The 26,493-nt window shown below is 41.0% G+C and overlaps 1 protein-coding gene across 5 annotated transcripts in view; it reads right to left on the bottom strand.

The window, feature by feature from the left end:
* Window positions 1-695: 695 nt before the first annotated feature.
* The window catches only part of LOC108975678 (teneurin-m), a 391,476-nt gene continuing 365,678 nt past the window's right edge, over window positions 696-26,493 (bottom strand). For 2 of the 5 annotated variants that reach the window (XM_018944361.1, XM_018944364.1), the window contains 8 exons: window positions 22,567-22,842; window positions 22,016-22,381; window positions 14,083-14,366; window positions 13,202-13,613; window positions 12,534-13,079; window positions 12,258-12,465; window positions 8,211-8,237; window positions 696-7,211 (listed from right to left, as the gene is read on the bottom strand). In XM_018944361.1, coding sequence (XP_018799906.1) covers window positions 1,604-7,211; window positions 8,211-8,237; window positions 12,258-12,465; window positions 12,534-13,079; window positions 13,202-13,613; window positions 14,083-14,366; window positions 22,016-22,381; window positions 22,567-22,842 — 7,727 coding nt within the window. In that variant the 3' untranslated portion in view covers window positions 696-1,603. Of the gene's footprint in view, window positions 7,212-8,210; window positions 8,238-12,257; window positions 12,466-12,533; window positions 13,080-13,201; window positions 13,614-14,082; window positions 14,367-15,872; window positions 18,687-22,015; window positions 22,382-22,566; window positions 22,843-26,493 lie in introns of those variants that run through there. The other 3 variants (XM_018944363.1, XM_018944365.1, XM_018944360.1) reach the window with 3 other exon arrangements.

The following is a 26,493-nucleotide window of genomic DNA, read 5'->3' as shown; positions in this document are numbered from 1 at the left end:
TAACACTATTTGTGATTGGAAAGTTTACAAAGAAGTCAATATAAAATTGGAAAGTTTAAAACTCAGTTAAACAGCATTAATTAAAAAAATAGTTTTGTGAAAAATAAAGTCTTGGCATATCAAATAATTGCTCAAAAATTACAAAAAAATGTACATTGCTAGCAAAAACAACAAAATTGCACTACACAATGTCTGTATATCAACATTTTTTATAAATAATTTTCCTTTAAATAATTTTTTTAATCTTTTTTTTAGTATTTTATTTTCGATATTCTTTTTTAAATAATATTTTTTAAATAATCTGTTTCTTTTAAATAATTTTTTCGTTAATAATCTTTTTTTTTAATCTTTTCTTTAAATATTTTTTTTTTATTTGTTCTGCACCAAATACTTGTTAATTTCCTGCTTAACCTGCAATTATACAAAAACATTCAGTTTATACTAAGTTCTTTCGTTTTTTACCATTTTAAATACTCATTTTTCTTACTGCTGCCTATTACAATACTTAATTTGCTAGTCTGTTTACTGTATAGTCACCACTTCAACGCTTAAGTTGTATGGCTTTTCAACTGTTTTTTACTTTATACAAAAACTGAAGTTCTCCGAAAATAATTGCACGCCTGCACGTAACTTCAAAATTAAACATTTTAGCGTCGCATTTGCGCACTACGCTTCCTAACCTTACTTTTCTACTGCTGCTTGCTGATTTCTAATTTGCTTAGTACAATCATGCTTGTAATTTTGCTTTCACATGCTTTTCTAATTTTTGTGCTAGTTTTTGAAAATTTCTCTTTACTTTTTCGCACGCAATCCGTCTACCTACGCCACTTAGCGCTGTGTGTGCTAAATACTTTTATTATTTTCTTACTAAATAATTTGCTTGGCGTCTTTTCAACTGCTAAACCTTAACTCCATAATTTTTTTTCATTTACTTTTTACAAATTTGCCATTTTTACATGCAAATATTGATTCTGAAAATTACTGTTTTTTATGATTTCTTTACTTCACACATACCTACTCATAGTATTGTAGTTAGTTGTACGTACTCACACATATTATAATTTAATACCCACTAAATTCTTTAAATTTATTTTGCTTTTCAGTTTTTGTTTTTCATATATGTTTTGTATGTAGTAGTATTGGTTGTTTAATATATGTCGTCTGTATCTGTGCCTTTGCTGCGATAGTAGTGCTGATCGTAGTAGTTGTTATTATAAGAGTATTCGTCTTGGTAGTACTCCTCATTGCCGCTGTGGTTAGCTTCGTTGGCAACAATGAGTTCGCGTACATCTTGCGGCGGCACATCGTCATCCTCATCGTCGTCGTCGCTGTTGTTGTTGTCGTTGTCGTTGTCGTCGTCATCGTCATCACCATCATCACCGCTGCTATTGCTGTTATTGTTGTCTAAATAAAGTGTTGTCTCAATGGTGTTCAGTTCATTTGCATTTATATCTGCTTGCCAGCTTTCGTGCCTAGCATAGGCAACACCATAACTTCGCTTATCCTTACCACGCCCACCATTTTCGAGTTTCTCCTCATTCACTTTTGTCACAGTTGCTGCTACACGTCTACTTTTGTATGCTTCTTCGCTTGTTTCGCCTACTCACGCACTCAAATCCATGACTCTTAATTGCTGTCGGCGCGATTTCGCTGCGCGGTGTGCGCTGCCGATCTTTCTTCGTTTGCGTTTGGCGTCACGCTGGAATGCTACATTGCCTGGATCGTCGGCCAGCTGTGGATATTTGTGTATGCTGTGAATGTCGATGCCAATCCAGCCATCTACATCGCCGTGCGACACAAGCTCTTCTTTCTCCTCTTCAGTCCAGTCGCCGCGTCCCTGGAAGCCGGCAGCCACGAGCTGCTTCTCGAGCTCCCATGCGCGTTCGACGGCACGCTTGTGCGCATGTTTTAGTATGCGATGTCGCTCTTGTTCGGGATCAACACCATATTTAATTATCACCACAGCATCAGGGCCGTGCAGCCGCAATTCCTTTGCAGCGGTGCCGCCATGATCGGTCACTTCGTGTGTTGATATGTTGAACATGCCGCCGAGTCGGCGCAGTTCTTCGTTGTCGTCGCGCAGCTTGAGCACATTGTCTTTGACAAAGTAGAATACATCTTGATCGTGTATGCTGAAGTGCAGATCGAGGAAGTAGGAATTGTTGAAGACCGATGAGACCACATCCTGTACCACGCTATTCGAGCCATCTACGACGCTGACCAAAGCGCGTCCGCCAATGCGTGAAAGCAGCACACCCTCGCCGAAGACGCCACGTCGGTAGCTAATACGTGGTAGGAGATTGCGCATCTTTGGTTCCATCTTCAGTAGTGGCTTCGGCMCGAAGTCGAAATCGCTGAATTTCTCGTTGGTCTTCTCGACAATACATTCCAAACCGGAAATCACACCGAATTCAGGTGCCAGTGTATTTGATTTTATCGATATTTGTGGCACATATTGCGCGTCTTTGGTGTACTTTGAGCTCTGCATGCTACGCAAATCGTAGCCGAAAAGTTGCAGCCAAGACTCCAAGTCGATCATATAGTTTTGCGGTTTGTTAGGATTGACGGGATCGTTGTTGTGGTAGCGGTAGATGAAGACGTCAGTTGGATTGGACATTTCGGTGGCCAATGTCTCCCATTTGGGTGTCATCCATTGACCAACGGTAGGATCGTAGTGGCGTCCTTCGGTGTAGATTAACTTCGTGTTGGGATCTAGCAGTCCACCATGGAAGTCGATCGGTATGAAGAAGTCTGGATTAGTATCTTTGATAATGCGGCCGAATGGCGTGCGTCTTACATCTTTGATTATGATGCCGTTCGGATCGAAGCAGGCTAGCGGAGAACCATTCTGATCGGTGGCCACATAGTAACGCTGATCACCGTTTTCTACTACCATTAGCATATCACGATCGTCGTAGAAGAAACGCAATGTTTTGCCCACTTTCGGGAAGTGTACGTGTGTTAGCAATTTCGGTGTCTTCGGGTTGGCATAGTAGTACTGCGTTACATTACCCTTGCTGTCGTGCCAAGCTATTAAACGGCTGCGGTCATCATAGTAGTACCACGATTGGAAGCGCTCTCTTTCGAAGGCATGTATCAGCTGACCGCGATTGTTATAACGATACTTCTGTTCACCACGTCGCACCACAAAACCACGCGCATCATAACTGTTGAACTCGATCTCACCAACTTGTATGACGCGATCGCCAATATCATAACTGAGATTAATTTTCTCGCCTTGATCCACAATGCCGACAGTGTTGCCATTCTCATCGTACAAGTACTTCCAATTGTTTGTGCCGAGCACTTCGGTCACATGTCCATCAGCATTGTAATTGATCTTGTCGAATGATGTTGAACGTCCCAACGTTGTTTTCTGTGATTTTATGCGATTTCGCAGATCATAGTCCAACTCAAGGCGAAAGACGTCGAAGCTCTTGATATTCATAAGCACACTTTTTACGCGACCATGCTGATCGTAATCGATGATCGTGAAGAATTGCTTAGCAGAGTCTTGAATAACGGTACGATTGAAAGCATTGCGAGTAATCTTTAGATCCTGCACGACTTCCAACTGTCCCAAGTTTTGACTATATTTGTAACGTGCTGTGGGCACTTCCTTGTCATCAATGGACATCTCAATGCTGCTCAAACGTGCATTGCCATCATAGAAGTACTTATAGTGTGCGGAAGCTAATGAGTTCTTTGAGCCGAAGCGTACCTTTTCGTCTTTGAGAATACCAGCGTGATACTTGAACTCGCGGCGTAACTCAAAGCCAGGTTCTTGGACTTCAACTGATTTGATGAGGCTCGTGGTGTCCTGATAAGTGTAGTGCGTGCTTGATAGCCCAGCCAGAATTGTCTCCAGACGGCCAGCGGAATCATGTACAAACGCCACCTTACCGGATTGGTGTGGATGTATCTTCGCGAGTATCTGCCCTTCGTCGTTGTATAGTATTTCGAAAGGATGGCGGTTGATCGGTGAGAAGTATTGGTACTTGAAGAAGCCGAGTGAGGTTTGCAGTGAGAATGAGTGTATATGACCGCGTGGCGTTGTCAAACTTTGTAGCGCGCCAGCATCGTCGTACTGCAAGAGGTAGTCAGAACGACGTGGTGTGGTCACTTTCAGGGGCAGTGAGCCGAACATGTCTTTGAAGGCATAAACCATTGATGAGCCATCGCCATATTTGATTTCGTTTAAGCGTCCGTTGCGATCAAAGGTATACGCTTCTTGCAGCACACCCCACTTCCAGCTCACTAAACGACCAAAACGATCGTATTCCAAGTCGACATCGGCATAGTCGCCTGATTGTGGGCGGAAACTAACTGGACGTGCTGTGCGGTCATAAGTAACATTCAATAATTCTTGTTTATCATCGACGAGCACAACAACGGATTGCGCGTCGCGATCATATTCGAGTGTAAGCACATTATCGCCATTCACACGCAGCTTGCGTCCAACTTGTGAGACTGGACGTGGTCCTTTGCCTTGCTTACCCTGCTGCATGCGACGCACGAAGTAACGCCACTCAAAGCGATTAGCCAGATCACCAGCGATTTCGGTACGCTGCTTTGCAGGCACGGGATAGCTTTCACCAATCACAGGATTGATTTCAGCTAAAATTGCGTACGGTACCACCTCCATTTGTACGGTGTGACCCCATGGCGTTAAACTTGTCATTGAACCGTCCATTTCAACAGATGTCTTCGATTCGGCGGCACCGTTGCGCACCATGACTGTTGAGCCCTGTATCAGCATCGACTGTTCCTTCTGTGCATTCTCCGATATCTTAACTTGTGCACCTTTAACGCTCAAATCGAATACCAAATCAATGACACGACCAGTGGGCGTAACAGCTGAAGTGAGGCGTCCAAACTCATCGTAATTGTAGACATAAGAGCGGCCTGTTGAATCTAGTTTGGTCTTTAGCAAGCCGGTTGGACCGTGATATTCAAAAGTCACATTGTAGTTGTCCGGTGTGCTCAGTTCGTGCAACATCTTCATGCGTGTCATGCGTAGACGACATTTCTGACCCTTCGTATTTTCAATAGAGTTCACCTGTGAAGTGTAGTCACGCAGTAGGAAGACCTTATTACCTGCCGCATCAGTCACGGTACTCAGTTTGCCATTGGAAGTATTGACATTATAAGTGAAGACATATGTGGTTTCGCCAGTTAGAATATTCTTGGTAGAGACGTGCTGACCGAAACGGTTAAAGATATAAATTTCTTGCATATCTGGCGCATATATTTCATATTCGCGTGACGCACTGGCTTCCGGTATGCTGGACATAACCGAACGTATGCGGTAATTGGCCTGATCAGCAATATGCACATGACCATCGGGTGTAACAGAAAGCGCCGCTATAGTGTTAAACTTGGCACTGGTCGCGAGGAAGTGCTCTGCCTCAAAACAGTCGCAGCCACGTTCCAAGCAATTACATTTCGACTCTGCGCCAGCAAAAGGTGCTATACGGCCATCTGTGCCAATGACGCGCACGCGGTTGATGCGTTGCGAGTCGCTCTCCGCCACGTACAACTCACCCATGGGACCAAACGAGATCGATTGTGGCATCACGAGTGTGGCATGTGTAGCCAAATCGGAATCATAAACGGTTGAAGTGGTGGCACAATGCAGTGGACGTCCGGAAATGACACGCACACGTCCATCGGGTGTCATGCGCAAAATCATATGATCATCGATGATGTGCAGTGTATTGTCCAAGGGGCTAACAGCCAATTCGGTGGGCCAACGCAAATGCATCTCTTCCAGCTTTAATGTGCCCTCGCATGGTATGGGCTTCCAGTGTGACTTATGCATGTGATTGCCAATCAGCGTTGTGACAATGCCATCGCGGTCAACCATACGGATATTTGTGCCATCTGCGAAATATAATATATTGTCGCTGGAAATGGCGATGCCCTTGGGATAGGCCAGCTTCGCATCTTTCGCCAAAGCACCGTCACCACAATGCGCCTCGTCGCCTGGCAGACAACGCTCACCGGAGCCGACAATGGGTTCCCAATTCTTTTCAGGTTGTGTGTAATCATTAGTGTCGCGTACGCGTATGATTTGATGTGACTCCGGATCGGATATGTAAAGTGTGCCGTCCAGAGGACTTAGCGCCATGTGGTAGCGGTAGGAGACGCGTGTGGCATTTAACTTGACCACTGTGCGTATGGTGCCATCGGTCATAATGCGGCGTATGTAGTTGAAATCGCCGACATACAAGCTGCCATCAGGTGAAGCGGCCAAAGCAACAGGCGCCAGTAAACGTTGCTTGTATGCTAAGCCCTCGCAATCGTTGCATTCGAGCGGACGTTGATGGCCATCACCCATCGTAGTGAGTATGACACGTGGCTTATTCTTCAAGTAGATATTAGAGCCGTCGCCCTTCTGCAGTATGCCCTCATGGAAGTTGTAACGATGGTGTATATCAAGATTCCAACCACCGACCTCGGAGATGGACATGTCATGGCCGGACAACTTGGTGGTTTGTATATCCCAAATGATGTCTTTGCAATCGCTGTACTGATAGCCAACCTTAACAATCGCTGTGGTCACACCGTAGACGCGTTGACGATAGATATTCAAGCGATTCCAGGCGTAGGTGAATTTAATGCCCGGATCAGCTTCGAAAACACGCTCGAACAGTATACCCTCGATAGTTATGCGCAGATGTATCAGGTGCAGTGTATCTGGTATAATTTCCGGTGTTAGCTGCAGCTTTATGGTCGACAGGTAGCCGGCGGCGCGTGAAGAGTGGTATACCAAATTCAAGCCGGTGCCGGGTATTTGTAGTGATTCCTGTATAACTTGCGATTCGGCCAAAATGGCGGAACGATCGGGACAAGCGCCTTGGAAACCATGCTTCCACGAAGCCAACACAACCGGTTTCATAAGATCGTAGTCGTGTGAGAAACACGTATGCGGTATGGGTATCAAATTCTTCTCCTCCGACATGGACATAACCACCACATCGATGATGATCACTTCGTTCCAGGGTATTTGTACGATGCGTGACTGCGGCCGGAATGGTGAGCGGCCGAATTGCAGCGTAACTGCGCCGCCGCCATTCACCATCAAATCGAACCAGCCGTCATCGCGTGTGAGCGTGAAGCCTTCGAGCAGTGTTGTGGTGGAGACGCGCACACCCACCAACCCCATGCCGAGCGAGGTGACAACGCGACCGCGTATAACGGCCGAACGGCTATAGTGGAAAGAGTCAAAAAGAGCAGCGTGTTAGTGACGTCTTTGTTAAATTAATGTGTGTGTGGTATAAAATAGAAAATGTTTACTGTAAATAGCAAATAGTTAGGAAAAAATAACTTACTAACAAGCAGTAGAAAAACGTAAAAATTGTATGCATAAAACTTGCGCTAATAAAACGTATTGACATTTATAAATAAACTACTTAAATAAATAACGGTAAATTGCTAAATTAACGGCAAATAAGCTGTAACAAATACGTAAAATTACACACGCACATATAAACATAAAATAGACTTTCTCTTAACACATAAGACACAATTGAACGAAGTTTGAACGAGCGTAATAGCGAACGAACGAACCAACGAACGAACAAATGGACGAACGAACGCATGTTTACAAGGTGTTCGTAAGTTTTCAAATACTGTTCGTTTCCAGTTATTTTTATGTCATAACGGTAGTTTCAAAATTTGTTTTGAACTTTTTTTTTTTGCATTTTCTATTGAAATTAAAACCTAAATTGTTTGCATTAGGGTTGCTTGGAAACGTAATAGGCGCTTATTATTTGTAGTCTCAGCGCGTAAATATTTTAAATGAAATAAAGAAAGTATGAGGTGTTGTAAAATATGTGAAAAATGCACTACTAAGTGCTTAAAATAACGCTACAAGGCCCAACGAGGCGCATTGGCGTTTGAACTGCATGATTTTATGTTAGACGTGAGGGGTTAAGTGAAGAGGTAGAACGCATGAATGAAAAAGTGGTAATGAAAATAAAAGCAAATTAAGTGTTTGACGTATAAAAAGAAAATTAGAAAAATTAAATGGAAAATTAATTAAAATTACGACAAATTAGTAAAATGAGCGCACTGCTATGAGAGCGTTAAAATATGTTAAAGTATGAAAATTAATAGCTAAGAAAACATGTTACCAAACAACCAACGAACTTTTTTAAAGAGTATTTAGTTAGTTATTTTAGTTTGAGCGCTGTTGCTTTGCTTACCTTGCGTTGAAATAATTCCAAAAAATGCTGTTAGTATTTAATGAATTTAGTGGTGATTTTTTAAACGATTTGTTTGTTTTTTGGTTAATTTTTTGTAATGATTTTTGATGATTTTGTTTGTAATGATTTTTGAAATATTTTTTTTGCAATATATTTTTGTGATTTCATTTTAATATTGAAAACAATTTTGATATTAAAATTTTTTTATTTATAAATACTTTAGCATATATAGATGATATATACGTGTATGTGTGCATACATTTTTGAATGTTATTTATAGGCTTCGGCGACGTCACTTATCGGCGCGTTGGTAACTGCCATAGCAACCAATACACAGGCGCGGCTCAAGCGCACACACACTACCGCACTTTTCGCCATGTATTGGTGTGTATTTACAGTGAAGAATGCACGTTTGTCAATTGCACTGAGGAATTTCATGTATTTTTCGGCTTTTTATCTCATTTTTTCATATTTTTTGTGGCTTAAGAAATCTAGTAATTACCGTGACTCCCAAAATTGCGCTAGTTAGTGAACTTTTGTAAATATTTTCAACTTTTGCCAGACAATTRTAAGTATTTTATGGTACTTTTCCACAACTAGGTAGTTGTATATTTATAAATATGTATATAGCGCTATATTTGAAAGCAGCATATTTGTATAATTGCACTGCGTCATTAAGAAACCGCTACGTTGTAGACGTAAACGTTCATTTTGTTGTAATAAATATACATATATACAAGTAATAATGCTCGTTGCGGCGTAAAAGCGTTGTACTCTGTTAATTCTTTCTAGTAATTTTTCGCTTCTTTCATCTCGAGCCACATCTTTTCGTGATGTTTTCTTCAATTAAATGCACGGCGTCGTCTCGCGTCCGCCTAACGCTTTGCTTCACCAAGTAATCAACAAACACAGACACAACTTTTATACATACAACAGACACACACACAAACACATTGAGATATATATATATATATACAAATATAAAGACACAAGCGCGCACCTTCAAGTGTATACGGCAAGCAAGCGGGCCTGCCTCAAAAACAACAAATTAGTAACGCGCGCACACGCTCTAGCTTCGTTGCACGTAAAACACCGAAAATCACGTCCGCAAACAGGTAAATGCGCTGGCAAACTATTTGAGCCGCACTTCGATTTCAGCGAGCGCACCGTCGCGCCAGCAAGCCGCTACCAGCTAACAGCTACGACGCGCAGTTGCTCACTCAGYGCGTTGGCTGTATGTATGTGTGCGCGCATGCGGCGAGCGCGCCGCCTTGCAGCGCAATAGCATTTTCTTTGAAGAAAGCCTTAAATTATGCGCCAACTTATAATAGAAATTGCTTGCAACAGCCACTTGAAGYAATGTCTCCGCCTAATGTGTTGCAAATTATAAGCATATTTTACTCGCTGGCCTCCGCTTTCGTGCATCAATCAATCTCACTTGCTGGCATTAGCGCTCTTTCCCACGCAAACAGCGTGCTCATCATTCATTAAAGCTGCGCGCTGTGCTCGCGCAGTCACTTTTCCCACGTCTACTTCGACTACACACAAATTTCTTAAACACATATGCATTCCTATTCATTCGAACATCCAGCGAATCGGTAAATGTCAATAACAGTCAGCTACTCTCGGCCGTTTTTGTTCGTTAAGTGTTTGTTGCCTCCACACTGGCACTCGTTTTATTGGCACTTCGTACCTGTTCGCTTGGTCGATCGTTGGTATTTSGAATTTTTTTCTGGTTAACAACCTTTTCTCATTCGCTTCATTGTATTTTTGTTGCGCRCTCTGACGCTCTCCAACTCTCACACTGTCTCTGCTGCTTATCTTGCTCTTTCCTGTTTGTGTGCTCTCTCACCCGTATATACGCTCTCACCTGTATGTGTCTTGAACTCACCTGTATCTGTGTGTCGGCGTAGTGAGTAACAATTTACCTGTTTTGTTGTGTTCTGTTCGCTACGTTGGCATCGGAAAGAGAGCGTATATTAGATATTTAGATACGCTCAGCAATAAAAATACACTCAGACAGGTAATATTGRCCTCCCCATATAGGCAGGTATTGTTGGTTTGTCTCTTTTTACCTAATGTTTTAGATAATTTCGCCGCATTGCCAACTATTGCTACAATTATATGTAGAAACTTGCTTGTGTTTTGTTTGGGAACAATTTTCGAAAGTATACATGAAGTAACGGAAATTTGAAAGAGCAGAAGCAATATAAAATTTTAAAGGTTTGCATAACCGAATGCTCAAAAGATTCTCATTTCTCCCTCTTTGCCGATTGCTTTATAAAATACGCTGATTATTTTGCTTTTTGCTTTGATCCAAGATTTATCCTGAAATTACGGAARTTAAGTGAGATTATAGTAGAGCTTAAAAGATCTAAAGTAACTGATTTTATTCTAAAAAGATCTTGATGTCAAAAATTGAAAGTTTTCCAAAAATGAAATGAGCTTCGACGAAAAGGATGTGTCTTCATATAATTTCTCCGCATTGCCAACTATTTATAGAATTGCATACATTTGATTGATTTTGTTTGGGGACACTTTTTWAAAGTATACCTAAAGTAACGTAACTTTCATAGAGAAGAAAAGTCATAAAAATTTAAAGATTGAAAAAATTATACTTAAAAGGTCCGACCATTTATAAAAAAAAAAGAAAATCATTTCTGAGCAGGAAAACCAAACACACTTGTAAACTTTTTACATTTTAGAGGTTATGTGTTTATCTCATATCAATATCTGTGCCAGTGCTGTAAAATTATGCAGAAATTCAGTCTCGAGTGAAATATCAACTCGGGAAACTTACTCCTTAAATTTTAGAACATTTTTTAATCTAAGTAAAAGTAACCAAATTTGTATTGAATTGGTTGTGGTGGAACAGTTTACTATCAGCGTTAAAATACCAATCAACAGTTTGAGAGCCAACGCTGCTAAGTTGGTTCTCAAAGAAAATAATTAGCAGAGACACGAACCGCATCTAATACTTCTCTTACTTCCGGGTACATTCAGGGTGCGCGTTGCTGTAGTTTCCATAGTTTATTAATTTTTCAAAAAAAANATAAAATTTTGTATTTTTGTTTTTATAAAATTTTGCAATATTTTGTTTTTGTTTTTAGCGTTTTGCAAGTGCCGAAAGTTATGCATATTTGCCAAACGTTTACATTAGTAAATTGGTTACGTATACGCAGTGGTAGTATGTAGAAGTAGTGATGTTGGTAGTAGTAGGTTAGTAGCAGTTTTAGGGCGCGCGTGTGAGAGAAGAGAAAAGAGTAGAGAAAATTAATTGCATTAGCGTTGATTTAATGTTTGCATACGTTGCATATATTTATTGTTAATTAACTGTAAACATTTTGTATTTGCAACTTTTGTCAAAGTAAAATGTCTTCAATGAAAAAAAAAAAAAACGAAACTGAAACTAAGCCACGCGTGCTTAGTGGATATCGAAAACAAGTTGTTTTATGCAAGCCTGCGTAAAACTAAAATATTTTGTTGTTTTATACGTAGTTGCAGCATGTAGCGCGGCTTTATTGTGCAGCAGCAGCAGTTTGCTTTTCGTAATTTTTTTATTATGATTTTTGATTTTTGTACGGCTACTCTTGCCTACTTTTAGGGTATTTGTGGTGCAAAAACAAAGGACATATAGTGGGAGTTATTTACATATGTTTTATTTCATGGGTTGGTAAGGGATATTTTTGGCGGTTGGGATTTTTTAGACGTGGGCACGATAACTTAAAAATATCAAAACGTAAAAACTGAAAAAAGGCAAACTAGTTGTCATTATGCATTATTTGTTTGTTGTTGCTTTTTTTAAATTTTTTTAAAAGGATATTTACATCCACTATACACACTAAAACATCAGCGTTTATGTAATGCAAAAATTTTGTGGCTTTTATCAAACGAAAAAATATCTTTGTCACCAATTGCTTTTTGCTTGAAGGCTTTTCAATATTTTTTTTGTTTGTTTTTTGTTTCAACATAGCTAATTTGTGAAACTTAAAGTATACGCAATTAAACTAGAGTGTGTAAAGAAATTGGCAAACGCCTTGAACAAACCTTTCATTGAATGTCTCGAGTTTCGCATAGTTCTGCAGGCTGCTCTCGTCAATGAGGAATTTCATGCGCTCGAAGAAGGATGCGGTAATGGCCGGCGGTTGCTTGCGCAGCAAGACATCAATCGGCTTGGGTGCGGATACGCACAGCTGCGATGTCTTGCACACATGACTGGCACAGCACTCGGGATCCTCACAGTCGACCAGACCGTCTGTCGCATAACACAATTATTCATTATTGTTATTTATATGAAATAATATGCCAAGTGCATACACTTACCCTTGTCGTTGTCCTTGCTGTCGCCACAATTCAATTCAAGCGCAATGCCGCAGTCGGGACCATCCCAGCCCTCGTAGCAGCGACACTCCCACTGACCCTCGCCGCTCACGCGACACTGTCCATGCGCCGAACAGCCATTCGGACAGCCCTCGATAGTGCAGTGCTTGCCATTCCAACCGGTCACGCACAGGCAGGTGCCATTCTTGCATTGCCCATGCTCATTGCAGCGCGTATCGCAAAGTTTGGTGTTGCAATATTCGCCACCCCATTCCGTGTCGCAAGTGCAGGCATCGCCGACACAGCGTCCATGTTGACCGCAATCCAAATCGCACAGCTCCTTCGAGCAATCATCGCCGCTCCATTTCGGCTCGCATGTGCAGGTCTGCGTGTCCACATCGAAATTGCCATGATTCGAGCAATCCGGTAGACATTGTAAGGCGTCCTTGTCGACGGTGGCGCAATCGGTGCCCTTCCAGCCCTTCTTACAGATGCAAGTGCCGTCAGCGCAGAAGCCATGACCCGAGCAGTTCGGATGCGGACAGTCAACTGGAATGTGTGAAAATACAGCAAATTAGTTAGTAATTTGGTAAAGCATAAGTTAATGTAAATATTTTGTTGTCGAGTCAACGCGTGTAACAAAATTTTTTGTAGAAATACCCGTTCATTACCTTCCTCACAGAATTTGCCCTTATAGCCGCGCATGCACTGGCACTTGCCGCTCACGCAATGCCCATGTCCATTGCAATCGGCCACTTCGCACTCATCGTGACGCAACGAGCACTCTTTACCCTTCCAACCGGGATTGCAAATACATTCGCCGTTAATGTATTCGCCATGTTGCGAGCATAGCACTGGGCAGACGCTCTCGCTACAGTCGTCGCCACCAAAGCCGGGATTACATTGACAATGCCCGAGCAGGCATTGGCCATTGCCGGAGCAACCGTTCGGGCAATTCTGTGTCATATCCTCGGCAATGGCGGCGTAGAAAGTAACCTCTTGCGCGTCACCATCGTCGTTGTAGAGCGAGACGAACCAGTGGCCGGGCTCCATGTAACGTGTTACCTCGCGTGTTATCGATAACTGTGTGCGGCAAGTAAGCGCGCAAGAACGTAGATGGAGCAAAGTGAGCGTGCGTTCATATACGTGAAGCGCGTTTATATCCATGAAGCCAGGCGTAGTATAGTTTAGTTTAGCGATGAACGTCGTAGCGCCATGAAAATGTGTCGATTTGATGTTGTTGTGTGTATGGTATGTGGTACATGGAACGCATATATGTGTACAGAGATATGTGTATAGCGGTTTTTGTTGTGTACGGGATGAGAAACAAGAAAAACACAGAGAAACAGTTCGGTTAATGAAGCATTAGTTGTACGTTAACGAGTTTGAAGCGACAATTAATACCTTATAACTATGCCATAAACTAAAAAACTAAGACCATATACGAAATGTAACCACATAATGATAAGCGCTTACGTAATAAATTTTATTAAACTTATGTATATAACTACAAATAACCGCTTATGGCGTAGCAAAACAGTAAGCTACTCACGTGTGCTGCGCGCGCTGTCCTAGTGCTGGCACTAAAGCCGCTCAACACCTCCTTAAAGTGATATTGTGTATGTGTTGGCAACGCGTTGCGACGCCCATAGACACCTATCGATGCGCCGCGCGGTATGGTGTAATCAAACTTCACATAAGCCGGTTCCGATTGATAGAACTGCATATTCCAATAGCTGTACGGTTGTATCTCCTTGGTTAGCTTCTGGCCTAATGTGATTTGTCCAAAGGTCGTGCCATCTGGTGGGAAACTGCGTGCTGGGAAAGTACGCGCACCTACTCGGCATAGCACGCCCAAGGTGTGAGTATATTAGTAACGCACGCGTACGTTTCATAAGCGCGTTAAATTGCGCGCGAAAATGTAATGAGAATTATGAGTAGTACGAGCGCCATTTGTGCGCATGATGAGCGCGATGAGTGTACGCAAAGCATGAATTACAAACGCGTGATGAGAGAGAAGAGAAAAAGAAAAAGCGTAGGGTTTTTAGAAATGGAAATTAAATATCTGTTTTTGCTTAATTGTAAAATTTATTTAATTTTCTTTTAATTTAATAAAATTTTTCTTTAATTTAATTTAATTTTGCTATATTTATAGAAAATTTACAAGTTTTTATGTAAATTTACAAGAAACGATTTGATTTTTTACAGTCTATTGTTGGTTAACAGTTTGCGCTGTCACTAGGTACAAAAAAAAAAATGAGAGATGAAATTCTGTTAAGTAATTTTTGCGCTTCCAATGATATAGTTGTTAGCTGTTAAGCGGCTGCCTCGGTAGTGCGCTATCTACAGCAGCTGGGGGCATATTAAATCTTTTGTGTAACAGTCAAAAGAGCAATGCGGCTTTCCTATTGGTTACGTAGCATTGTATGAGTTTGTGCTCTTCGTGCTAAGTGCACTCGCTTATCATGCGCATAGTTGTTGCTTGTTTGCTGTTAGCTGCATGTTAGAGGCATTGCGTGTAGTTATTTTCTTTCATTGCTACTTGCGCACATATAATTCTTAACTGCTTTATTATAAAGCTTGTCCTAGAAATCTTTTTGTTTGCTGTAGTTAAAATAATTTATACTTTTTGTTGATGTATTTGCATGAGTCTTAAGTTAATGAATGAGATATTTATAAATTTTTTTTCTTGTTTTTTACAGCATTAATACTACGAGGTAAGTGTATCTTACATTTTCTAATGAGAATGATTTTCATTTTGCTTTTGATGTGATGTGTTTCAATTTTGCCCATTGCCAATTTCTGTACTTTAGCTGATATTGAGGTTATGTATACAAGTTAATATGAGTAATGAAAAAATCCAAACAATTATTATGAGGTTAAAACTAAAACTTAAAGTTAATGTCATAAAGAGATGGTTAGGAGACATTTGCCAGTAGTCAGAATAGGTAACCGTAAGAATTATGGCTTCTAAATGCAAAAAAGTTAAAATATTTTTTATATTTATGTATATGGTTATATAATTAGTAAATATTTTTTTATATTTATATATATTATCATATAATTAGTACCGTCAGAGCTTACTTAAATATAGATATAACTTCATATATGTAAAAAGTATAAGCAATAATCTCGGAGGTAAGAAAATACCTTTGAGGTTAGACTTTACAGTTATGTATTATGAAAGGTTATATATATATATATATATATACATATATGAAGACTTTGAGCATTCTTTTTAAGCTTCATAAGTCAATAGTTCAGTTTGTTAGTCTACAAGCCGAACGTGGTGAGTTGTTAGTATTTTTTTTTAGTCACAATTAAACCATTAAAGACAATCACCTTCAAGTATCAGAATAGGCATAACATCAGGACATGCAATTTTGTTGCCATCACCAACAACAACATGATCATCAATACTGGCAGCTTGCGCTGCATCAACACCAAGCAAATTAGTAAATGTAGCAGTGGTAGTTGTTGAAATGAGAGAATCTTCAGTGGTATTAGTCAACGTAGGTGCTGTGCTTGCAGCAATTGGTGGTGTGTATGGTGAATGAATGAAATTGTCGGTAGTATGCGGCGCTGTGGTCGTTGCGGTAGCGGTAGGAGCGCCGGCGTTATCAACAATATCCGCTAAAGGCACAAAGTGTGCCTCGTTGTCAACAGCGTCATGCACTTCGGTTGCAGTTAAGAAGTCCGCGCACTTGCAAGGACATTCCGGTATGGGTGGTGGTGGTTCGGGTATGCAATAAGGACTCAGCGGCGCTTGCTCGGTATCATATGCATACGCCGTCGGCGACGCATCTTCATTGTGCGCTGGCGTCTTCAGGCGCTCATGTGTTAGCACCTCTTGCACATCGTGCGTTTTCCCACCGATCGGTACGGCCACATGTAGCGTATACACGGAGTTGCTATCACCTTCGGTGGCGATCGTCACATTTACGAGTATGTGCTTACTCGGCGCATCGTATGCTTCGCTCACTACGGGTGCTTTGAGTGGAAACGGTGGCAATTTGTCAGCGTAGCTGTTCGCCGCGTTGTTTTCCGTACCTGCTTTGAGTATTTCGTTTTCCGCTTGCGCTGGATATTTAGGCGGCCGACTGGTGACGATTTCCTTACGTTTGCCATATGTGTGCTGTTGCGGCTTTGCCGGCGCACCGGCTATGGTTTTATATATTTCATCCTTGGTCGAGTGTGTAGCCTCCAATTTGATAATATCAATGTCGTCCGCAATGGGTTCAGCAATAAAATGTTGGTAGTCATTAGTACTGGCGTAAGCTTTGGCGTTTGTATGGAAATTTCGATTGCGCTGCATTATGTTCGCGGGCGCAGTGTGGTTTCTAGTATGTTTGTTGTTCTGTGGCGGCATTAAACCGTCATTAAGCATGAGCTCGTCTTCCGCATTGCTTTCATCAACTGCAGCTGTTGACGCACTTTTTCGTTTACCACTTAAATGTGCTGTTTGCTTTGTTGTTGTGTGGGCTAGAACTTCAACTTCATCAGTTGCACGCTCCGTTATGTAATTGTAGTACAGTTTTTCGGTTGTTTGTGCCGTGTCTGTTTCAGCAGCTTGCTTAACGCTCATTTGTGTGCGGTCTGTTACTGACGTTGTCCTTACTGTTACAACGTCTGCAGAAGAAGCCGCTGATACGCCAACATCTTCAACATTTTTAACATCTCCAACATTTTCTAATGGCAGCAAATCGTCGACTGCTTCAACGTTTTTACTTTCATAACTCGAAGCTCCTGCATTGCTATATTCTCCGCTCTTTGCGTTTACTGCCCGTTGCTGCTTGCTTGTTACAGTTTTTTGCCTTGCCACTGACGTGCGCTCATTTATCTCCATCGTTTGTCGTTCATCAGCTGTTATCATTAGTTTTGTTGTTGTTTTTGCTATTTCAGCATCAACACCAACAATTGCTGCATGTTTTTCAATCATTGCTGCCCGTTCATTTTGCATTTGACTTTCGTTTAGCTTAATTTTCAGTTCACTTTCAGTCGCCGCGTGCTCCGACTCCCACGCTCCTTCGTCGTAGTCGTCGCCTCTTACTTCCGTGCGTGTATGCTCATTCATTTCGGATTTATCAATTTTTATGACACTTGACGTGTCTGCGGCCAGTGGTGTGGCTGGTGTCCGCGCATCATGGCCAACATCATCATAGCTGTCAACCAAATCACGCTCATTATAGTTATCATCAGTTGCAGCTATGTCGGTATCGCTTTCACTATCGTCGTTCAACGCGTTGTCGCTTGCGCCATTATGACGATTGATTTGAGTATTATTTGCCTCATCAAATTCGTGTTGTGGCGCCCTAGTTTCATGCGCGCTCGCATAGCGTATATACTGACTCACATTAACTGGCAATTTTTTAGTCGCATTAACGTCTATTTTATTGTCATTACTTATGGCGTGGTTTTTCCCCATTTGCTGAGCGCCTATGTTGGCGGTATTGTTGCGCACTTCTTTCTTCATTGCACTTTGTACGCGTTCTGCTACTGGTGGCCTGTCAATTTGACTATCATCATCAATAATCACATCGAGAAACTGTACTGCCGCTGGCGCTAGTTGGACAGGTGCGTGAATTGGGCGTCCAAAGTGCTTTCTAAGCGTTTTCATATATCTCGGCTCATTCGCTTTGCGTACGCGCAAATTGCTTTTTACACGCTTATAGGCAGCGTCTTCTTCACCAGTTCCTTCGTTGCGCTCAACGCGCAAGCTTATTATATTAGCGCTTCGCGACGCGTCTGTTGTAATCGATATCTCATTAATTTCAGTCGCTGCTTTAAAAATAAATTCTTCTGCTCCCTCGACTTTGTTGACAAACTCCGCATGGGAGACGCTTACTTTACGTTGCGTGTCACCTTCAACGTAATCAATATCACCATCGAATATATCACGAATGTCACTGGTCGTAAGGTCAATAGCTGTGTGCGCCGCTGTTGTTGTTGGTGTTGGTGTTGTGGGCGCGTCTTCAGTTGTATACTCTTTGTCTTCAATTTTGTTTTCTTCAAGCATTTTTGTTGTCTCACCAGCACATTTTGTTGCGTTTGCCGTGTGCGCTTCGTCAGCATCATTTCCGCACGCGATGTTCGGCGCGTCGCCGTCTCTCAAATTTGCTACTTTATTATTTTTATCCTTAAAAGCCTTTGATAAAACTTTGGCAATTGTCGTCAATGTCGCATCATGCTGTTGCCTAACAGACACACCATCAGCAAATGCAGTCTTGGCAACAACACCTACACTGTCCGACGTTTGCGCGGCCGCGTCTTCAACACCAGTCCTGTCAGCGGCAGTAATTTCTTTGTCATCATTAGAGTTTTGATTGAGATTTAATAGCTTATTGATTTGAGAAGTTTGTGCGTTGCTTATATTGTCGCGTTGTGTTATGGGTTTACTGTTAGACGTATTATTACTATTATGCTTGTCATAATCAGTCTGCACCGCGGCAATATTTATATATTCCTTTGGCGTTTCGTTTAGCGCTTTATTGCTCAGCGCGTCTTCAGCGCTATTACTTGCAGTTTGTGTGTTAGTTAGCGGCAGGCTTTGACATTTATGGGGCGCACTTGCGTCTACTGGCGTGAGACAGCGCGTTTTGGCCGCCGTTGACTGTTTGGCTTGATTGCTTGTTTCGGTTTGCAAACGTTTGCTATTGCGCTTATGTTCAGCAACTATTGCCGTATTACTTGCCATTAGCTCACTCGATTTTTTCACCACATTTGTATCTACCATATTTGGCACATCTGCTGTTTGCGCCACCAACTCAATCATCTTGTTGCTAGTCAACTGCAACTCCACACCCTTTGTTATTGCCTTTGGTGTTACTACAAAGCTGTCAGCATTCGCGCTGTTGCCAACAGTTAACATTTCACTGTCGTCATCGTCGCTATCGCTGCTGTCCTTTGCCTTATCAACGCTGTCGCTATTGCCATTCTTCAATTTATGTTTGCTATTATTCGCGTTGTTTATAACGCGCTCGTGCGCTTTCATTTCATCATCATCATGTCTCGCATGCCTTCCCGTAATTAAGTCGATGCTTTCAAAAGTTTCGTCTGTCATTAAACTTCGACGATAACGCTTCTTCCGCGCGCCATGCTGCTGCCACATGGCATTGAGTGGCATTTGGACTTTTACAAGCGTTTGTTGTTGCCTTTGTTTTGGCCGTAGATATGTATTTTGCCGATAGTAGTGCTGCCACTGCCGCTTGTTAGCGCTCGTTGCCACTACCGCCACTACCTCCACGCCATTACTGCCGCGTTGTCGATGTTGTTGTTCTCGTTGTCGTTCATACCGTTGTGTGCCGTATGACAGGTATCGTGTCCCTGTTGCTGAACTATCCTTTGTTTGTTGCTGCCCGCTTTGTTGTAGCGCTACGTTTCTAACGTCTAGAGACAACAGCGTATGATTTTTTTAAACATATTTTCATAGCGATTGATTGCTGTATTTGTTTTTTTTTTCAGTTTTTTCCTAATTTTAATTAACATTTTCATAAAATAAACCGCCTTTTTATAACTTTTTAACAACCTATGACAATAATGAATTTTTCTTGTGAATTTTCTGGCTGCGTTCGCCTCAAATTACATAAGTAAGGTAAATGCTTTAAGACATTGGTAAGCGGCGGCGTGTTGGCGTAGTCTAAACACATAAATTAAGTGTAAAATGTGTTTTTAATGAGCTTTCGCCAATGAACGTATTGCCGCGCGGAACATGGCGCGGCTGAAAGCACCAAAGGTGAAAGAAATCAAACGCGCGTCAAGGGATTCAAGCGCGTTAAGCGAATCAAGCGCGCAAGGGGTAAACAAATGCGCTAGACATAACCAAATGTTAATAACGCTAAATGTTGGCAATTGCTTGCTCTTTTGGTGTATGCGCTTTTTCGTGTAAATATGCTTAGATGTTCTTACATTGTGCCTAGGTAGTAATAATAATGATATATTCATAATCTGTAACCAAGAGCGTTTACTGACAGTATTATTTGCTGGCGCTTTGCACATTCAATACGCGCTGATTTCATTCACTTTTGTTTTGATTCAATTTGGTTCATCTATTCCTTCGAATTTGTATATTTTTCGGCATTAATTTGCGTAATTACGCGTTTAGGGAGCAAAAAATTAAATTAGTGCAAGCGCAGTTGCTTTGTAATGACGGTAGAGGGCGCGCGTGCTTGAGAATAAGTCTTTCTTATTCATTTACTATACTATATAGACTGTAATGCTTAATCGGGGCAGCATTGTAGTGAAATTATTTTTCTTTGCACTTTTGCTGCCCTACTTAATAATGGGTAGTTGAAAAAGTCTTTTCGTATTTTGTCAATAGAGGTCGTTGCAGTCGTATAACTCCATTGCTACCAATGACGAACAAAATGGTACATATTTGGTGCATTAAAGTTCATTATAAATACAAAAAAAATATGTTGAAGTTTGATTAGAAATACGAAAAAACTTTTTCGACTACCCAATATATACCCACCATTGCGCGCTTATGACTCTGACAATAGTGTGAACACGCCTTAACCATAGCTTTTGGCATGACGAACTTAGTCATTACGTCAATAGCAATTTGCAGCAGCTTCAATTAGCATTAAATAGCGAAATTTCGGCGCCTTCAAATGCAGAAAACTAATTTATTTTCAACGGAGGAGAATTTAATACGAAAGCGAAATGGCAGAGTAAGCGTTAAGAAATGCGTGAGTAAGACGTAAGCTCACTTCTTTTAAATTCACTTTTCGGAAGCACAGTTATACAGTCAGTTTTCTTGCAGTCTCAACTTGCCGGCGTCAATTTCCGGCTTACAAAGTTGACCTGTAATTGCAGCGCTGCTACATCCTGCCGCATATTTGCTGTCGATACTACAAAAAATATTGTTTTTTTTTGTGCTCTACGTTTTTGTCGCCATTGTCGTGGTCTATTTACGGTTAAACAACTTTGTCGAAAGTGTCAACAGCAGACGGCGTTGAATAAATAAATAAAAATTAAAAGGCGAAAACAAATGAATCGAGACTCAACGACGCGGAATGGCATAGAAAATAAGCATATTTTTTTTTTTGGCTGCACAATAGCTGATCCTTTGGCAACAATAATGTGGGTGTCAAGCAAATCAGACACACCAAGCAGTTTGTGCGCACTTACATATAGCAGACAGCGCCAGCGAGCAAGCCAGACGCTACGTAGCGTCGGGGTGCGGCGCACTTGCTGGCTGACACAACTCAAGTGACAATTTTATTCATTTGATTTTGCTTAAACTTTAGCTGTCTGTGTTTTTTTGTGCTTGTTTTTTTTTTAACAGACAACGACTACACGCCTAGCCGCCCCATCCCTGCTGCTATGCCTTTACTTGGCATTCCCTTTTTACTGATTTTCATTACACCGTTATACGTTGATTTCGAATATACGCGGCGCTTATGTCTGTGCCGGCGTTTCAACACCGTACTTCGCGTGAGCAAGTGAAACTCATTTAAAAATAATTAAAACTTCAAAATAATTACCTCCATTATTGGCATTTGCCAGCGATGAGGATGAGGGTGACGAGGCAACGGCTCCGGTCGTACCTATAGCAGCCACCGCCGACGATGCAGATGCTGGTGATTGGTAGGCGGTCGATGATGGCAAGGTGCCACCGCCGCCGCCGCCAGCCATCAAGTCAGCGCTACCGCTGGCCGCTTGCGCCGCTGCCGCTTGTGATGCCGATATCGAGGAGAGTGATGAGGTTGCCGTTGATGCTGTGACCGTGGTAGGTTGTCCAAATTTCGTTAGATCTGTGTTAGTGCTTTTGGCGGCCGTCACTTCGGATGCCTCATTGCCGACTAGAATTGTGCGTGGTTCGTCCATGGATAAGTGTAATACACCGGATACTGTGTGGTGTGCAAGGTTAGAATAGTAGAGAGAGAGGGAAGAAATGTTGAGATGAATAAATGGGTATTAATTGAAATTATTTTAATTAAGGAAAAGCAAAAATTGAAAAGAAAATCTCAATGAAAATCAATTGAAGTGCGTGCCATGATAATGTAAGATGTTGCGTGTTATGTAGAGCACTTACCATATAGAACTATTGAAATCAAGCCGAGTAACGCAAATACCGCCAAACATATGTTGAGCGCACACCGCCAACGGTGCCAGCGCGCCGCCAAACCCTTGCGGAAATTCATCGGTGTCGAATAGTGGTGCGCAGGCAGGCCGCTCATAACGCTGCGCGGTGGAAGCACGGGTCCCATGCAATTATTCGTGCTGCGCTCGTAACCTTTGAGTGTGTCTTTTGTAGGTGTGGAGCAGGCCGAGCCGCTTTTATAATCGATGGGTGAACCTTTGTTGATATCTGCAAACAAAAATTGAACAAAATTTTTAATAAGATAATATAATGTAAGGTATTAAACAATTTCGTTGAATCATATGTAGGACTAGCTTTAAAAGAGTTTGATTTTCAGTGAGCATCTTAAAGTCATTCGTAAGACTAAAGATACTATAATTGCACCTAGCTACTTCGATTTCTGCATAATAACGAACTATTACAGACAGTCACCCGGATTTCAACACTTCTCATCATCCTGTTTAATTTTTTATATATAGTAATATATTTCGATTAGTTTTAAGTTATATGTACATACAACCTTTGGGTGACCACTGCTATTGTACTCTGTAGCAACATATTGCAAGAGTATAAAAACAAAGCAGTCACTGTTTAATTGCATTGATGTTAACAATTTATTTGGAATTGCTGTTATAATTCTGGCCAAACAGCAAATAAATGTAACTTGTTCGTTTTATGTTACTACAAACCTGCCGAGTGATCCTCTGTAACTTCATTACAGCATGCACAACAGTGTAGGAATGTTACATACTCGTATTAGCCCATGCAAACGCAGTTGCTGTCTCGTCAACACGAAACAGGTGAGCAGCACTGCAGAACATTATAACTAAAACTGAATGACCGAATGTTAACACAATTTCATTCATGTTAGTTAACATTCTCTGTTTGATAGTCGTGTGTCGGTAAGTGCGCGTCGGTACGTGATCGCGATCAAAGTTTGTGGAAAAGGTAATAAATTAATAATTTATTGAATTTTTTTGAGTATTATTTAAATATTATTTCAATTTGTGTATGTAAAGTGATAAGTGCGTGTTGATTAATTGAAATGAAAGTATGCAAATGCAATTCAGCAGAGTAGTGCTCAATGTGTTGATTTGGCAAACATGTTTCAGCATGTTTTTCGTGTGAGAAATTTGCTTTTACTCGAAGATTCCCAACGCCGCGTTGTGAACGCAAATACGTATATATGTATGTATGTATGTATATAGTAGTAAATCTAAGTTAAGTGAGAAATTTATCAATATTGGTGATATTAAATTGTTTTTATTGTTCGATCATAACGTTAAAAAACCCGTCGTATGTTTAATTGAAAGAAATTAAATATGAGCAGGCAATAAAAGGTAAGGATGGATATACATATAAACTGTAAATAATGCCTTTATATTGAAAATGTTTATAGTTATATGTATGCATGTTATATATATGTAAATATATATTTATATTTGAATAATTGTATGAGCAAATGCATATAATTATAAGCAAGGAAAGGCTAAGTTCGGTTTCAATACTCTTTTTTGAACATACTCTTTTTTGAACATTTCAATTGATCAATTAATATTATACTTTCTAACGACACGGATATGAACCATTTAAAAGTATTGCCTTCAGTTTTGTGAGCTGTATACGTTAGGCTAGGTTGTCGGGTTGATATAAAATCGATAGAGCTCTTTTGGACAGCTGTGTATCTTACGCTTAGGTAATTTTTGATCGGTCTACTATATCCACAGCAACAAGGCCTCATACAGCATTTTATTTTCTGGAATATATTATGTTTCAAGATTTTTCTGAAACTAAAACTTTCCTAAAACCGTTGGATTTAATGTAATAAATCTACATTACGTTGCTTCCTCCTAGAGTTAGATAACGGTCTTTTTTTTTACCGCATTAGCAATGCAAGCAGTATCGTTTTACTCTGATACCAGGATTATAGGCAATGCAAAAGAAGTGAAATAAAAAAGGGCATTAACTAAAATCAATTAAAGCATTTGACCATGAAACACAGCGTAAAAATGCCAAATTGTAGTGGTAATGCCAGGCCATAAAAAGTTGTCCACAACAACAGCAACAAATAACATTCAGAAACCGAATATGTAGCAAATGTAATCAGAAGCCAGCGAAAAGCGAATGGCCCATTAGCAAAAAGGAAACTAAACGACAACTGTGGCGACCATTAAAATCACACCTAATACTCCCTAACCGATTTCCTTAACGAACAAGCCACAGCCGCAACTGAATAGCCGAATAAGCAAATAAACTACTATAAAAAGCAATACAAATGCTTGAATAAAGAAAGTAAGGGATTAAAGCAGTGAGAAAAGAAGAAAAAACACTAAAGTCCTTGCGCTGCGTGTTAATGTTAGGGGCAGGACAACGTCAGCGTTAGGATTTGGAACTGATTTGCCTGCCATGGACTGCTGATTGAAGTTGTGCTTATAGAACAAAAGGCAGCAGTAGAAGAATTGGCGTTGTGATATAAATGTGTTACGTCGGCGTTCAGTTGACAGCAACGCTGCGTCAACGGACCCCAAACCGGCGACAGCGCGCAGCGTTAGCTTTTGGCATTTTCGGTGTGACATGGCGACTGCTGCTTATCGCCTTTTTGGCTCGAATTTCATTTGTATAAAAGGATAAACGAACTGACAACGAACATAACCTTAAAGCGGGAGTGTGGGCGCATGTAAGCGTGTGTGTCAGCGTGTATGCGTAAAAAGGCGAAATTGTATGCAAAAATTTGCCAAATGAAGCGCTCTATTTTTATGTCCTCATATACACACATACTAATACATCCATATTTCACTACAAATCAAACGGATTTGCAATCAAACAAAAATGGCGGCAGTGGTGGTGTGACACTGGACAAAGTCAAATGGAAAAAATATAAAGAAAAAGTGCTAAGGAGTGTCCTTGAGCGAGCGGGCGGGCGGCAGCTACTACAAAAAAACCCCTCAGTATTCCCTGGATAATGCTGCGCAGCAGAAACAAATCATTTGTTGACGCCATGATGATAATTCGATTATGTGATGTATCCAACAAAAAACGAAGTAGTGAAAAAAATATAAAAACAACGAAGAAACCACAGCAGGGCAACGCAAAAAGTGCGAGACTACCAATCAAGCCGGCGAATGGCAGTGAGTTGGTTGCCTGCGTGTAATGCCCACATTACAACTGAGCAAGCAAGCAAGTATGCTTTACATGAGTATATATTTATCTATATGCAAGTGACGCTTGTGTGCTTTTTGGTTTGGTGAATGTACACGCGCGCTGTCTGCCAATGCACAGACAAAAGACACGCAACAACGGAAATCTGTCTGTCTCTCTGTCTTCAGCATGTCTGCGTCTGTCTACTAGGCGTACGAGCGATCAAGTGGAAATTCAATATCGATATCATTTCATGCCAACTTATAATAGTTTAAATACATGTAATGTTATGTGAATGAATGCGAGGATGAGTGGACAATATAAATACATATACAAAGGCAGTTTTATGCTTGCATTCTACGGGCTACGGCAAGAAGAGTATGTCACTGCCGTTTGACTGCACGCGCAGTAAGGGCAAAAGTTGGGGCTGATATGGGGAAGTGTATAAGTGAATGAGTGTTACTACAAGCATAATTAAGTGTGGTTAATGAAATGAAAATAGCAATCAGAATGAGTTGCTTAAAGTAAGAAAATGAAAATGGAGAAAATTTCCCATATATACAGTGCCTCCATCGCATAATCGGACAAGAGTTTTTCTAATATAAATGTCCTCCAAACATAAAGATAAAAAAGCAGAATGTGTTGTTTTTTGCTTTTATTTACACTTAATATTATCGTCTGCTTAAATAATAAAGAAAAGGTAACTTTTTTAAATATAAGCTGTCAATTTAAATAAAAAAA

This window comes from Bactrocera latifrons, unplaced genomic scaffold, assembly GCF_001853355.1.
Source record: "Bactrocera latifrons isolate USDA-ARS-PBARC rearing strain unplaced genomic scaffold, ASM185335v1 scaffold_68, whole genome shotgun sequence".
In the NCBI taxonomy this organism is placed as follows: domain Eukaryota; kingdom Metazoa; phylum Arthropoda; class Insecta; order Diptera; family Tephritidae; genus Bactrocera; species Bactrocera latifrons.
The sequence above is the reverse complement of the archived record's forward strand: the minus strand, read 5'-3'. Positions and strand labels throughout refer to the sequence as shown.